Source organism: Apis laboriosa, unplaced genomic scaffold (assembly GCF_014066325.1).
Source record: "Apis laboriosa isolate Shangri-la unplaced genomic scaffold, ASM1406632v1 scaffold4_cov146, whole genome shotgun sequence".
NCBI classification, from domain to species: domain Eukaryota; kingdom Metazoa; phylum Arthropoda; class Insecta; order Hymenoptera; family Apidae; genus Apis; species Apis laboriosa.
In genome coordinates, this window is record NW_025223501.1 from 3034946 (window position 1) to 3049792 (window position 14847).

General features: G+C 31.1%; 1 protein-coding gene and 2 long non-coding RNA genes across 3 annotated transcripts in view; 2 read left to right on the forward strand and 1 right to left on the reverse strand.

The window, feature by feature from the left end:
• The window catches only part of LOC122717283 (probable G-protein coupled receptor 158), a 149739-nt gene that overhangs the window by 60606 nt on the left and 74286 nt on the right, over positions 1–14847 (reverse strand). The window contains exons 3-4 of the mRNA XM_043941211.1: positions 10067–10190; positions 9570–9713 (exon numbers count right to left, since the gene is read on the reverse strand). Of these exons, the coding sequence (XP_043797146.1) occupies positions 9570–9713; positions 10067–10190 (268 nt within the window). The remainder of the gene's footprint in view (positions 1–9569; positions 9714–10066; positions 10191–14847) is intronic.
• Positions 2493–14847, forward strand: part of LOC122717288 — a 30572-nt gene continuing 18217 nt past the window's right edge. Inside the window, exons 1-2 of the long non-coding RNA XR_006347191.1 lie at positions 2493–2565; positions 10039–10237. This is a non-coding gene — a long non-coding RNA (uncharacterized LOC122717288). The remainder of the gene's footprint in view (positions 2566–10038; positions 10238–14847) is intronic.
• On the forward strand, positions 8065–9153 carry LOC122717290. Its single transcript, XR_006347192.1, has 3 exons — positions 8065–8206; positions 8267–8386; positions 8487–9153. It is a non-coding gene; the product is annotated as an uncharacterized LOC122717290 (long non-coding RNA).

The following is a 14847-nucleotide window of genomic DNA, read 5'->3' on the forward strand; positions in this document are numbered from 1 at the left end:
AAGAACCCAATATTTCAAAGCTTCCAAAATTCATTCAATTTCAATTAATAATCGTAAATAATTCAAAATCTAAAAAATTTTCGAATAACCGATACTCGAATCGGGTTGGATTCTCAAAAGTATCCATGTGACTGACACAAAATATTGGCTTTTCCAAAATTTCAAAGAACCCAATTTCGATATTTCGAAAATTCAATTTCAATTAATAATTGCATTGAAAATTCAAAAAATTTTCGAATCAATATAAAATTAATATCAATATAATATATCAATATAATATAATAATATCAATATAAAATCGGGTTGAATTCTTGAAAATATCCATTAATATTGGCTTTTCCAAGATTTCATAGAACTCATATCTTAAGAGAAATTTGCTTCCAAACCAATCACCACTTACAACAACACAACAGTTTCTAACAACAGTTTTAGTCGATGATTAATTTAGAGAGAAAATTGTGTATATCGGGATCACGAGTATTGAACAAGTTTGAGCATGTAAATTAATATATGAATCCAAGCTATTGACCCGATCGCTCGACCATTAATCATCCAAAGCTTGTCAACATGGTTTATCGTGTTAATAAACCGACATTAAACTTCCAACAACTTTGCGAAACTTGACTCTCGGTAATTAAAGACGACTTACAAGTTACCTGTTTCCCACGTATTCACGCCGAGAAATACGAGGAATCCATTACAAAACGTATGCATAATAAATCAAACTGATCAAATTAATTACACAAACGAAATATGTCACGTATTATATACGAATTTATATACGTGTTACTATTTGAACATTATCATTATCAATCATTATCTAGAATAAATCTACTTTATACGTAATTTTAACAGAACATTGTTTACAAAAAACAAGCAGACAAATCTTAAATCTTATACAGAGTCGTTTTTTTCACTTAAACTCGATAAAATATTCCTTCGTATCTTTCTCCATATATATTTGTTTCTCCAACTCGTCAACAGAAAAACACTTTTCTTCGAAATTAAAAAACAATTCGAAAAAATAAAAATTTTCAAACCACAATCTTTCCCACTAATTGACCAGTTTCTTAGTTTACTATATACAAACAATGAAATACACGTGCAGAAATGCAGAATTTCAACCGAATGAATAAACACACGTGAAAACACACCACGATGCTTTGAAGCAATTGAATGAAAGTTAAAATATGTTTATTCGTTAGTTAAAATTCTGTCCTCAAAAACCTTTGCAACGGGTGAAACGGGTCAATCACAGCCTTTTCCACTGTGGCGCGGCCGCAAACATCTGTTACGAGTGGCAACAATGAAATAACTCGCGTTAACGGCATACCTGTGTACGCGATTCTGACCATTGACTCCTCCCCCTCCCCGTCCGACGTTGAACGATGATAATAACGATAAACGTTATGGCGACGACCATTGTCAAACGAAGCAAAATGTGATTAAAATTCAACACGGTTTGTTACACGGATGCGATTACGACCGATGATTAATTGATAACCGATTTTGGTTTTTTTTTTTTTTTTTTTTTTTTTTTTTTTTTTTTTTGGTTTCGGTGGAAAAAAAATCAATTGGACTGAAGGATTAATGGAAACGGTATGTATAGAGAATCGATTCATAGAGATTGGTGGGTTCAGTTAGGGAGATAAGATTTAAACGTGGTCGTAGTTATCGTGTGAAAAATGTTGTGCGAACATGATCCTCTGTGACATCTTTTACTTTTTTATTTTTTTAAGAAATGTAAATCTCAATCCTCAAATTTTTGTCATCATTTCTTCGTGTCTTTTTGTGTGCTTGTAAATATTTTCTTAATAATATATTATTATTACTTTTATACTTATACTTTATTAATTGATAAAAAACTTGCACCAATCTGTTATCAGTTCATGTACATAATCTATATATATATATATATATATACTTATAATTTAATAAAATTTCGCATAAAACAGAATTGTCGTTAGTAATTCAGCAATACAATTAATTTACTATCAATTTTTTTAAGATATATGAAAACGTCAGACTGTTCCGTAAAGACTAAAAATATTCGTCGAAATATCTGAAAATATATAAATTTTAGTAAACTCTTAATTAACTGCTTGATTATTCTGCATGGAAATCCGATCGATCCCAACAATTGCCTTTTTTCAAAATCGATCGAGAATATGAAGATCGATCAGGAAGGGAAGCAATTTCGAAATTGCTTCTTACAGGCAACCGGTTCTCGATAACCGGTAAGTTAGAAAATTGAAATCGCAATTCACCCCCTCCTCCCCTCTCTCGTCGACACTGTTGACAGCCTCGAGTCCCGATGAGAAAGCAATCAACGGGATAGGAATCGGCGCGCCAGTTTTGCGCGCGCATAAACTCGAAACACGATATTGTGCCAAGGCGTTGCGTTAATCATAAATGACACGCTTGTCACAGAGGACGGGCATTAAGCTTGCAATATATCGACGACGACCTCGAGGGCCAAGCGTATTCGATTCCTCGTATCGGCTGCCAGTGTCTTTCTGACGTGTGTTCTCATTAGTCGACGACGAAGTGGAGTGACAAGGAACCGTACGTAATCTGTTACAACGTTTTAGCGAAACGACTGGATCAATCTCATCGAAACTATAACGCGTGAACGTTTCTCTCTCTCTCTCTCTCTCTCTCTCTCTCTCTCTCTTTTATTCGTTCTCGCTTGTGCCATTCACCTTTATGCAGAAAGTGTTTTAGTTGAAAATATTTATACAATATACAATATATATTATACAATATACATTTTACACAATAAAAAAAATATATATATATGAAATATATAATTGCAATACAGTAAGTGTATTGTGCATATTGAATTATTGTTGGACAAAATATTTTTATATTGAAAATTAAAATTTTTATGAACATAATATCAGAGTTTTAGTTGGAAAGAATAAAAAAAATATGGAATATATAAGATTGTATGTATTGTGCAAATCGAATTATTATTGGACAGAATATTTGTGAAAATTAAAATTTTTATGAACATAATTTAGAGTTTTAATTAGAAAGAATGTTGAACAACAAGAAAATATGGAATATATAAGATTGTATGTATCGTGCAAATCGAATTATTGTTGGACAGAATATTTTTATATTGAAAATTAAAATTTTTATGAACATAATATCAGAGTTTTAGTTGGAAAGAATAAAAAAAAATATGGAATATATAAAATTATATGTATTGTGCAAATCGAATTATTATTGTACAGAATATTTGTGAAAATTAAAATTTTTATGAACATAATTTAGAATTTTAATTGGAAAGAATGTTGAATATCAAAAAAATATGCAATATATAAGATTGTATGTATCGTGCAAATCGAATTATTATTGGACAGAATATTTGTGGAAATTAAAATTTTTATGAATATAATTTTAGTGTACACTTTACTTTGAGTGTTTTTTTTTCTTTTTGCAACGATTCTTTATCTTTTTTTTTCTTTATCTTATCACACGCATTGTGTATATATAAATTTTTCATAGATGCATGTTCTAATTATCGGGGAATATAATATAATAGATCGTGAAATGATTAAAATAAAGAATATATAAAGGAAACAGGAATAAACTATGCATTATATAATTAGGCTTATATAACTTATCTAAGATCTTAAACTGTACTGTTAGGCCACCCTTTATTTACAAAAAGCAACTCGAACAAAGGAAAAATCAACGAAGCAGAAAGGGTGAAAGGACCAAACTTGTAGAAAGAAACGGCATGATTTATTGGATCGACGATCTAAAAAACTATCCGAACATTCGGTTAACGAGACAAATGGTCCAACTATTACTGAAACGGCGAAAAGAAACGGCTCTTTCAGGCCAATTTTTTCGTTTCCAAAACTTGCTGATCGATGGGAAATCGAGAATGCAATTACGAAGGGAAATAAAGACGTGATAAAAAAAAAGATTTTCGGCTTTGTCGTCGAATGGATGTCGATGAATTGATAATCGATCATCCTGCGGTATGCAAAATATAAATCGAAAAATGGAATATGGAAGAGGAATTGGAGAGATTCGAGAATGGCTTCTTCAATGTTCCAATTCCAAATTATTCCACGTTATATCAAAAATTTTGAATATGGAAAAATTATATTTTGATTCTCCTCGAATTGGAGGAATTGGAGAGAATGGCTTCTTAAAGTTCCAATTCCAATATTAGTCTTCGAATTATTCCACGTTATATAGAATCGATCGAAAACTTCGAATACGAGGGAATTGTATTTTGATTCTCTTCGAATATGAAGGAATTGTATTTTAATTCTCTTCGAATATGGAGGAATTGTATTTTGTATTTCTCGCGGAATTGGAGGAATTGGAGAGATTTCTCGAAGTTCCAATTCCAATATTAGTCTTCAAATTATTCCACGTTATATAGAATCGATCGAAAATTTCAAATGTGGAAAAATTATATTTTGATTCTCGTGGAATTGGAGAGATTTTGAAAAGAATTGGAGAATGGCTTCTTGAATGTATCAATTCCAAATTATTCTGCGATATGTCAAATATAAATCGAAAATTTCGAATATGAAAAAATTATATTTTGATTCTCCTCGAATTGAAGGAATTGAAAAGATTCGAGAATGGCTTCTCGAAAGTTCTAATTCCATTGTTACTCTTCAAATTTTATGACTGCTTAATTTATCCACACATTCAAATGAAAATTGCACGAGGATTTTCAATACAAGGATTTCTTATGTTGTTGTAAATTTTGACTTAAGATAAATTTAAGAAAAATGAGTTATCGAGTTACAAGTGTTGAAAACACAATTATTTCGTCGCGTATATCTTTCTATATCCATGCATTTTCATTTATTCAAATTATTCATAATCGTCTCTATCGCAAAGTTCCATTTATTAAAATGTACATATGAACCTGATGACGATCCTGAAAAAAAAAAAAAAAAAAACATTTGATTTGTTATTGACTCGTGTCAGAGTTTGCTATTTAATATTTTTTCCTCTCTCGTTAAAAGGGGCTCGTAAAAAAGGCTGGAACAGCTCTCCAGAGAATAGGGAATTTCGAGGATGTGTGATGTGCAACACCATTCAATGCACACCCTCAATTACCATCGTTGTAACAGTGAATCGTGGAGCAGACAGAAATTATTCACCTTTTTTTTCACCCACTTTCCGCTACACCTACGTCCCCCCTCCCTCCCCCTCCCTCACCAGTCCAACAAGAATTGTTTTGTTCTCACGAAATAATGTCCGAACAATGAAGCTAGTTGGCCCCCGTCGGATTTTCTTTTGTTCCCTCTCTGCCTAAGTCTTTCTTTTTTTTTCTTTTTTTTTTTTTTTTTTCTCTCCCTTTGTGAAAACGCGTCGTGTCACCGAGGATACCATCTTGTGAAAAGAGCAGATTCTTTCGTTTAATTGTTCTCCCGATTCTTACTCGTGTTTAAGTTATTCCTCCAGATATTTGTTCTCCTTTCTTTTTTTTTTTTTTTTTTTTTTAACTCGTTTATTACGTTATCACGCCGATGGAAATGATGTTGGGTCTTCAAACAAAATTTTATTCTAACGAGCTTGATTTATTTTTTTATTTTTTCGAAACTCTCTCGTTTCTTTGTGAAATTCTGTTCTAATTGGAAAACTTGTAAAAATTGTGTGTCAAAGAAACAAGAGAATAATAACTGAACATCACAGTTTGAATTTTTTTTTAATCCTATTTATAATACAAAAAAAAAAAAAAATGTACAAATTCGATCGATGAACACACACACACACACACACACGATTCCCGGCAATCCCGGTGTACGAATGGAAATAAATTCAATTCTATCATATTTATTACACTAATCATTCGACAAATCGAGCGAAACGAAATTAATAACGTTTCGTTGAAACACGGGGTCGGGAATCGTTTCGCCGATCGTGTGCAGATTCTCTCGTCAAATCGAGCACGTTATACCGCATGACACTGTGGATGACAGCACAGAATCCCTGTCGATATCCATTTTCGCGCGAAGAAACGAACGATTCAATGGTTTCTATTCGATTAGATATATACAGGGTGCTCGTGAAAAGAAAAACGAATTGGAAGGAATACGAAGAATAAGCAACGAAACGACGAGTCGACGAAAATCTTCGATTAATTAATCAATTATTGGATCGAATCTGCACGAAACACGAATCTCCAACTTTAGGGAAATGAGAAGTTTTCGACATGTAGGAAACAGTTTATAGAACTATTTTGTGGAAAGTTATTGGGATGAGAAGAAACCGATGTAAAATATCGGGTGGCGTCGCGAAGAAACTTATCGGAATACTTCCGCGCTTGGGGAATATAATAAGCGCGTCTAGGGGATACTATCGAACGTTACGAAAAAAATTTGGTAACTTTTTATCTCATCTTGAATAAGCATGAATAATAATCCTTGCCTCTGAGCATGATTTTTCATTAATTAACAAGAGAAAAAATTCTCGATAATCTTGTGGATCGAGATTTCATCACGAATGATCGAATGTCTGACAGTAAAAATGATCTGGCTGATTCGGTTTAAAATTGTACTTTGTTGTTTTTCTTTTTTTTCTTTTTTTTTTTTTTTTTTTTTTGGAAAGTTTCCAAAACGCTCGAAATAAAAAGAAAGAATCACAAATGAGTTTTCGAGCGAGCCGAGAAAAAGTTAGTCAAATTTTCTGTCCACGACCCAACCTCTGCATATTTAACGCACAACTTCATGAAAACATTCTATAAACGATATTTGTTGCTTTGGCTCGTTGCCAAGAAACTTTGCACCTTTTTTTTTTTCCTTTTTTTTTTCCGTTCTCCGCTTATTAACTTTGTTAAATCTCTCGAGATTAATTGTGACTTCTCTTCGAAACTTTGAAACTAAATGGAATAATTTCTATCGCTTTTCAACGATGACAATTCTTTAATACCCTCGTAATTTTTATTCAATCATTCCGGATGAAATTTTAATTTTAATCTCGCTTTAAAAATTAGTATAATCTCATCCCGATCGATCGATAAATGGTTCAATTTTGACGAGAGGGAGACGAATGTTTGAAGTTTAGTTATCATTTATTATGTTTCATTCAAACAATCGTTCAGAAGTTGAAATTTAGTTGCAGAGGTTGACAAAAATTGGGTCATTTTTTTCTTTTTCTTTTTTTTTTTTTTTCTTTTTTCAAACTGGTACGTTCCTGATTCGTGACAGGTTAATGGAAAATACGAGAACCAGGCCGACTTCTGTATCGTTAAGTGTATATGAAGTAATTTTCGTGCCTCGCGTGATTTCCCTTTCACGGGGTGAGAAACTACTATTTCGCGACTACGTAATATAATTTAAACATCGATAAAGATCTTCGACTCCGCATTCGTTTCTCCTTGAAAACCGTCTCCTCGAAGAGATAAAGATTCGAAACATTTCCAAGAAAAAGAAAAAAAAAATGTGTATCATCGAGTAATTTCAAGAACACGTCAAATAGAAATTCTCTTCTTGCATAACCCTTGCACAGCATAATAACCTTTGCGTTTATCGTCATTGCACGTGGTTCATTAGAATTAGCAATTTAAATGACGAGCGCAATTATTACCGTTTCTTACACATGGAACAACAATGTGAGATTCTTCTTTGTAGTTTGTCAATACATTAATTATATCCAAGGCCTCCGCCTTTTGTAACGAACGCGTGTTCCTTAGTCATTTATCAGCAATTACAAGCAACCCGTGGCAACTTCACTCAAAAAAAAAAAAAAAAAAAAAAACAGAACGTTGTATCACGTGCAATCACGTGATTGGTAATCAACTTCTTTTTTCTTTTTCTTTTCTTTCTTTCCTTGATACAAAATACACCTATTTCTCCTCTCAAATTGTTTCATCCATTCCAATATCCCTGCGCATGATATTTGCCTAAATGCGTTTCTTGAAGAATTGAAACAATTGTGAGAATATATAAAATTAATTACATTTTCTTTTTTCAATTTTGCTTATTTTTCTATCATTCCGTGCGTTTAATAATAATTGAAACGATCCCAACAATAGAATTAAATAGGATGGAGTAAAAATGAAATAAAATTGTGAAAGTCTTTCAATGTTGCTGGACGAATAGTAGTCGTACAGGGGCTGACTCACTGAACAGTTTCTGAACAGAATGAAAACGAGAGAGAGAGAGTTGGGCAAAAGGTGGAGGAATTGAGATCAACCTGAATCTAATATCCTGATACAAAGGTAACCCTAATTTAACGGAAGCCTATCCCAAAATAACTTGAGCGAACAATTGTAACGCAGATGATCTGGTCAAGTTGGATAGCTCGTACGAGTATGCTGATTCGTCAGAATCTCTTGATTGGGTGCAAGAAATCGAAGGCTGAAATAACGATGAATTGCTTATGAATTTTTGGTGTTCATGTAATGTATATGTTTATAATTATAATATTCTTGAAACGAATGACGATTTTGAGATAAATTTTTTCTCAATTTTTTTTAATGTAATTTCAAATATTTTTAGGAAGGAATGAAGCTCGTTTCCATCACATTTTATTACAAAATTTCTATCAAATGATGCAAGATTACATATGGGAATAACTTAATAATTATTTACCAGTGATAGAACTTTGAATGCTATGCCATTAAGACAATCCTTTTCTTTACTCCTTAACCCTCTTCAAATTCTTAGATCAAGACCAAACTTCTAAGTCATTTAGACACCTAAATAAGTCGAGAACTTGAAAGAAGAAATTTTTTTTCTTTCTCTCTCTTTCTCGTGAATCATTTCTGAAGTTTGTCAAGTTTTTGACTTCCAGAGGGGGGAGGGGAGGATTTAAGCATAGTTTAAAAAGATTCAAAAGTGTTTAACGAGAAATTCTCGTGAAGAAACTAAAGATCGATTCGAACAGCGTCCTTTTGAAGATCCTCGAGTAAGAAACAATGATCTGTGACCTGGAAGTAATGATGTGCTTATGAGAACACGAGTTTTGCCCAGTAAGACATTGACAAATTATCGTTGAAGAATCTGATCCAAAAGTATATCCTCTAATTCCTTCGAAACTTGAACTTATACATTATATATATATATATATATAATTGAAACGATCCCAACAATAGAATTAAATAGGATGGAGTAAAAATGAAATAAAATTGTGAAAGTCTTTCAATGTTGCTGGACGAATAGTAGTCGTACAGGGGCTGACTCACTGAACAGTCTCTGAACAGAATGAAAGGGAGAGAGAGAGAGAGAGAGAGAAAGAGAGAGAGTTGGGCAAAAGGTGGCAAAAAATATATATATATATTTCTTATTTTTTAAACAACTAACCTAAAAGTTTTTAAAGTTCTCTTTTCCCAGAATAAAACTTTACACTTCTGAAACTCGCTTTGTATATTTTCTTTTCTCTTCTTTTCTTTTCTTTTTTTTTTTTTATTACAGATTTTCAGATAAATCACGTTAACGAAGAATGTTCGATTGAATTTCGAAAATTCAAAAAGATTTTTTTTTTTTTGCAAATAAAATTTTCAACAATTGTAATTTTTTGACTAACGAATAAAAATACACAGATTGAATTATTGAGAAAAGTGTTTCATTCGAAAAACTCACCATCATCAACTTTTCGAATTCTTCCTCGATAACGGTGCCATTGTAGTATCGACTGGAGGATTTGATGTCGGGATAATAAAAGCCACGTTTGCAGATGCATCGATAGCTTCCACGACGGAATCCCAGCCCTGGGATCGCGATGCACTGTAATGGAACGATAATTAGGTGTTGATAAAGAAAACGGGTCGTGGAATGGAAACAATGGAATAATCGAATTTTCTTTCTTTCTTTTCTTTTTTTTTTTTTTTTTTCGAACGAATTATCATCGATCGATTTTCGCGAATCGAATCGAAGATGGATGGATTCTCGAAATTTTTACAATGGTGTCCAAATGATATTTGGAATCTCATGAAAATTATTCGCATTGAATCTTATCTTATATATATATATTGAAATTATATATTTATATAATTTATAAATTATATATTGAAATTTATCTTATATATATATTCCTCTTGTAACAAAAAAGTATGTCCAGGAATCGTGGAAATACCAACCTCTGTAGTCCGCTTCTTGCATTTGTCACTGGCTGCGAATATGTTCAATTGAGTGGAGCCCGGAGGCAGAGGGCACTGATCTATGTCCAGCCTGCGTAGGTCGATATCTATCCCACTCGTTCCCCTGAAATGAATAATCGAAGAGATAAGAGTTTCGTTCGAGAAAAAAGTGTAAGTATATTTTCGACAACTTTTATTAGGCCAGATAGGTGATAATCGAAAAATTTTTGCAATTATCGTTTCATCCGATAATATTTTTTCAATAATTTTTACAAGGGAATTATTTCGAATTAAAAAACGAGGTATTTTATATTTGATTCAAATATTATATTTTCACTCGTCGATCCGATAATATCGATTGGAAAAGCCTTTCAAAGCCGAAACTTCATCAAAAGTTGTTCGCTCGATATCAATCGTCTTTGACGCGAAGGCGACGAGCTCTAAAAAAAAAAAAAAAAAACAAGATGCTATTATTCACCAACCAAAGTTTTATTAAAGTGGAGGTGGAATTTTTTTCGAACGAATGGGTCAGAATGTTCCGATAACAAAGTTTCGTGGCGGAAACGGAACAAAGGGAAATAATTAGGCGAAAGACGGGGGGACACGAGATTATCAAAATGACATGGCCGACATAATGGGACGGTGAAGGAGGATCCATATCACCTTTTAATCGCGATAAATCTATCGATCGTTTCGTCAATTTGTTACGCGATGAATCGAAATCTACTTTACTTTAGTAAAGGGGGGAAAAAAAGCGACTCTAATTTTGGCCAATAATTTGAACGAAAAGCCTTAAATGGAAATTTTAAGAGAAAATTCGTATTCGATCGTAAGCGAGCAAAAGAATACATGTGCAGTAAAAATTAATCTATGTATAATCTAATTTGTATATAAAAATTGAAAATTCACTGTGAAATTGTCATTCGTTTCAAAAATATTAATTACAGATATATTATATATATATAGGAATTATTTGGATTTGTGATTCTATTAATTCTCACTGTATAGGACAGAGAAGATACAATCAATAAACTTATTAGAGTTAATATTTATTTTTTTGATTGTTAATGAAGTCATGAAGCATGGAGCATATTAAATTATCCTCGTTTATTGAACTACCTGTTCTAAAAATACTTTAAAAATAAAATTTTAAACAATTCTAAAAGATACTATCATTTGCTCTTTTGATAAAACAATCAAATATAAAACAAGCAAAGTAATCAAATAGTTATATATGTCTATGATGAATGGTAATTTTACAGTAAATTTTTTTCCAATTTTTGTAATATAATTTCAAGTATCAACTTTAAGAAATCAAGCTCGTTTCAATCATTTTATTTCAAAATTTCTATCAAATAATATAGCATTATATATTAAAATAGATATTATATTATTTGTTCTTTTGATAAAACAATAAGTAATTTTTTAATAATAATTTTTTTTAATTAAGGAATCAAGCTTGTTTCAATCACATCACATTTTATTTCAAAATTTCAATATCAAATAATATATATAATATATAATATAATAATATATCAAATAATATAACATTATATATTAGAATAGATATTATATTATTTGCTCTTTTGATAAAACAATAAGCAAAATATATATGTGTTTGTAATGAATAGTAATTTTTTTTCAATTTAAGGAATCAAGCTCGTTTCAATCACATTTTATTTCAAAATTTCTATCAAATAATATAGCATTATATATTAGAATAGATATCATTTGATAAAACAATAAGCAAAGTAATCAAATAGTTATATATATGTCTGTAATGAATGATAATTTTACAGTAAATTTTTTTACAATTTTTGTAATGTAATTTCAAGTAATTTTATGAATCAAGCGCATTTTATTTCAAAATTTCTATTAAATAATATAACATTATATATTAGAATGGATATCATATCATTTGCTCTTTTGATAAAACAATAAGCAAAGTAATCAAATAGTTATATATATGTCTGTAATAAATGATAATTTTACAGTAAATTTTTTTCCAATTTTTGTAATGTAATTTCAAGTAATTTTATGAATCAAGCTCATTTTATTTCAAAATTTCTATTAAATAATATAAGCATTATATGTAAGCAATATATATATATATAGGAATCTATTGCTTGAAAAACGATAGAAATGAATTTATATCTTTATTATTTCTAATTGAGTTTAGGATACAATCGCTTCCTGATAAGTCGGTCACCTTGTATAGGGAATCGGTTGTCTCTTGTGCGCTTTCACGTCGAGTAATAATAGTTTCATCAAAGTGGCGAGACTCTATCTCTGTTGCAGCTGTAATGAATATTGCTTGCTCCATACAGCAACTTGCGTCTTGTCATTAGCGTGTCGCTACAGAACAAGTACTTTGCAGAAGGAAGTAAATTGATGCATGTTTCGTGCTACGGTATTGGTATCAGATATTTTATTTTAATAATTCTCCACAAGAGAGTCTCCACAATTGTTGCACAGAATCTTCGCAATTCTTTCCAAAATTTAAACTTTTAAACTTAAAAATAATAATTTTACGCGTAAAAGAATTTGATGATATTTTTTATTTTTAATATTAAATATTAAGTCGTGCAATAATATATATATATTAATATTAATAAAATATATATTAATATTAATATTAATAAATTAATATAATATATTATATATTTATATTATATATATATTACAAGGATATATATATTATATATTCTTATTTATATTTTGATTAGTTTTCTTGTTTTATAAATAAAGATTGTTATTAACAAACGATAAGCAAAAGATAATATCCTTTAGAATTGTTTAAAATTTCATTTTTAAAGTATTTTTAGAATAATAACAATTCAATAAACGAGGATAATTTAATATGCTCCACGCTTCGTGGATTCACAATGGAAATAAATAATTAACTCTAATAAGTTTATTGATTATAAACTTGTCTGTCCTATACAAGTGAGAATTAATAGAATCACAAATCCAAGTGATTACTTTTTTCGTTCGAAGAAGAGGAATAAATAATAATACAATAATATCCCTCTTCCTCTGCAAACAATATTCAATCTCGATTCGATATGCGATTTATTCGAGATAATTCTATGATATCCAACCATCTTACTGCAACACCTTAAATACCATATATATATATTTGTGGTTGAATATAGGCAAAGAACTCGAGTCGATTAACTACGATATCGGTGGAATAGGTATACGTAATTGTATACGTGAAATTCGATTATCCGATTAGCATTGGAGAAAGATGGAAATAGAGGAATTAATAATGGATCCAGCGAACGGAAGAAGATAATGAATTTGGGGGGGAAAATATCGAGATATAGACGAATATTCCAAATATATTTCGAAATTGCTGTCGAGGAAGAGGGGGAAAAATTAATTAAAAAATGAAGAAGCAAAGATATCGATGAGAATGATGAAGAAGGAAAAATATTATTTTTTGGAAAATATTCGAAATTGTTATCGATGAGAGGAAGAAAAAATTAAATAAAAAAAAGCAGAGATATCGATGAGAAAGATGAAGAAAAAAAAAAGTGCTTTTTGGAAAATATTCGAAATTGCTATCGAGGAGGGAGGGAAATTTTTAATAAAAAAAACGAAGAAATGGAGATATCGATGAGAATGATGAAGAAGAAAAAATACTACTTTTTGAAAAATATTCGAAATTGATATCGAGAAGGAAGGAGAAAAAATTAAATAAAAAAAAACAAAAAAGCAGAGATATCGATGGAAATGATGAAAAAGAAAAAATACTACTTTTTGGAAAATATTCGAAATTGCTATCGAGAAGGGAGGAGAAAAAATTAAATAAAAAGCAGAGATGTCGATGATAATGATGAAGAAGGGAAAAAAGCTACTTTTTGGAAAATTGCTCGATAATATCAAAAATTATTCGAAAAGAAAGAGTTGGAGCATAGCTCGAAACTCTTTGAGACATTGAACGAATGCCAAGGGAAATTGGCCTTTTGTGCTCCGTGGAAATTCCAATTTCGAGAGGGATGGAGATAGAAGAGAAAATGGAAATGCGATTTCTCGATTTGAATAATTAAACAAAATTAAGAGATTTCGTAGCTCTAAGTAACTAAGTTCGAAGACCTTAAGTACTTGCCATAATTACAGCTTATTAGAGAACATTATTATAATAATTATTAATCCTCGAGAAATACACGAATTGAAAATCGTGTCTAACTTTATCTAACTTTGTGACAAATATATCGAAAGAATCGAAGAGGAATTATTTATTATTATTATTTATGACAATGCGAAAAATTAATAAAAAGACAAGATTAATTGAAAAATTTTCGATCGATTACAGATCATGTTTTATCGCGCGATTGTGAATCGCCATGAAGGTGAAATAATCCCGGTAATTCGTTTTTCAACGGAAAAAGATAAGCTGCAATTAACGATTAATCAACCGTTTCGTTCAACGGGAGCGTCTTCTAATCCTTGGAGCTCGAGTTTGTGAAGTTAAATTCACCGTGTTGGCGGAACGTTTCCAGAGGAAGGGAGAATAACAAAAGAGGATTGCTTGCCACGCGCGTCTGACGGTATAAATATTCTCTTGGCGAGGGGAAAAAGGCGTAATAAAAAAAAAAAAAAAAACCTGAATAACTGAGTGAAGATGCACGATCCTGTTTCGGACCACCGTGGACCACCTCCAGCTGAAATCGCAGAAAAATAATAAAGAACGATTGTTTTGTTCCAGAGAGAGAGAAAGAGAGAGAAAGAGAGAGAGAGAAGAAACTGGCTCGGACAGAGCCATTATTAAAGCA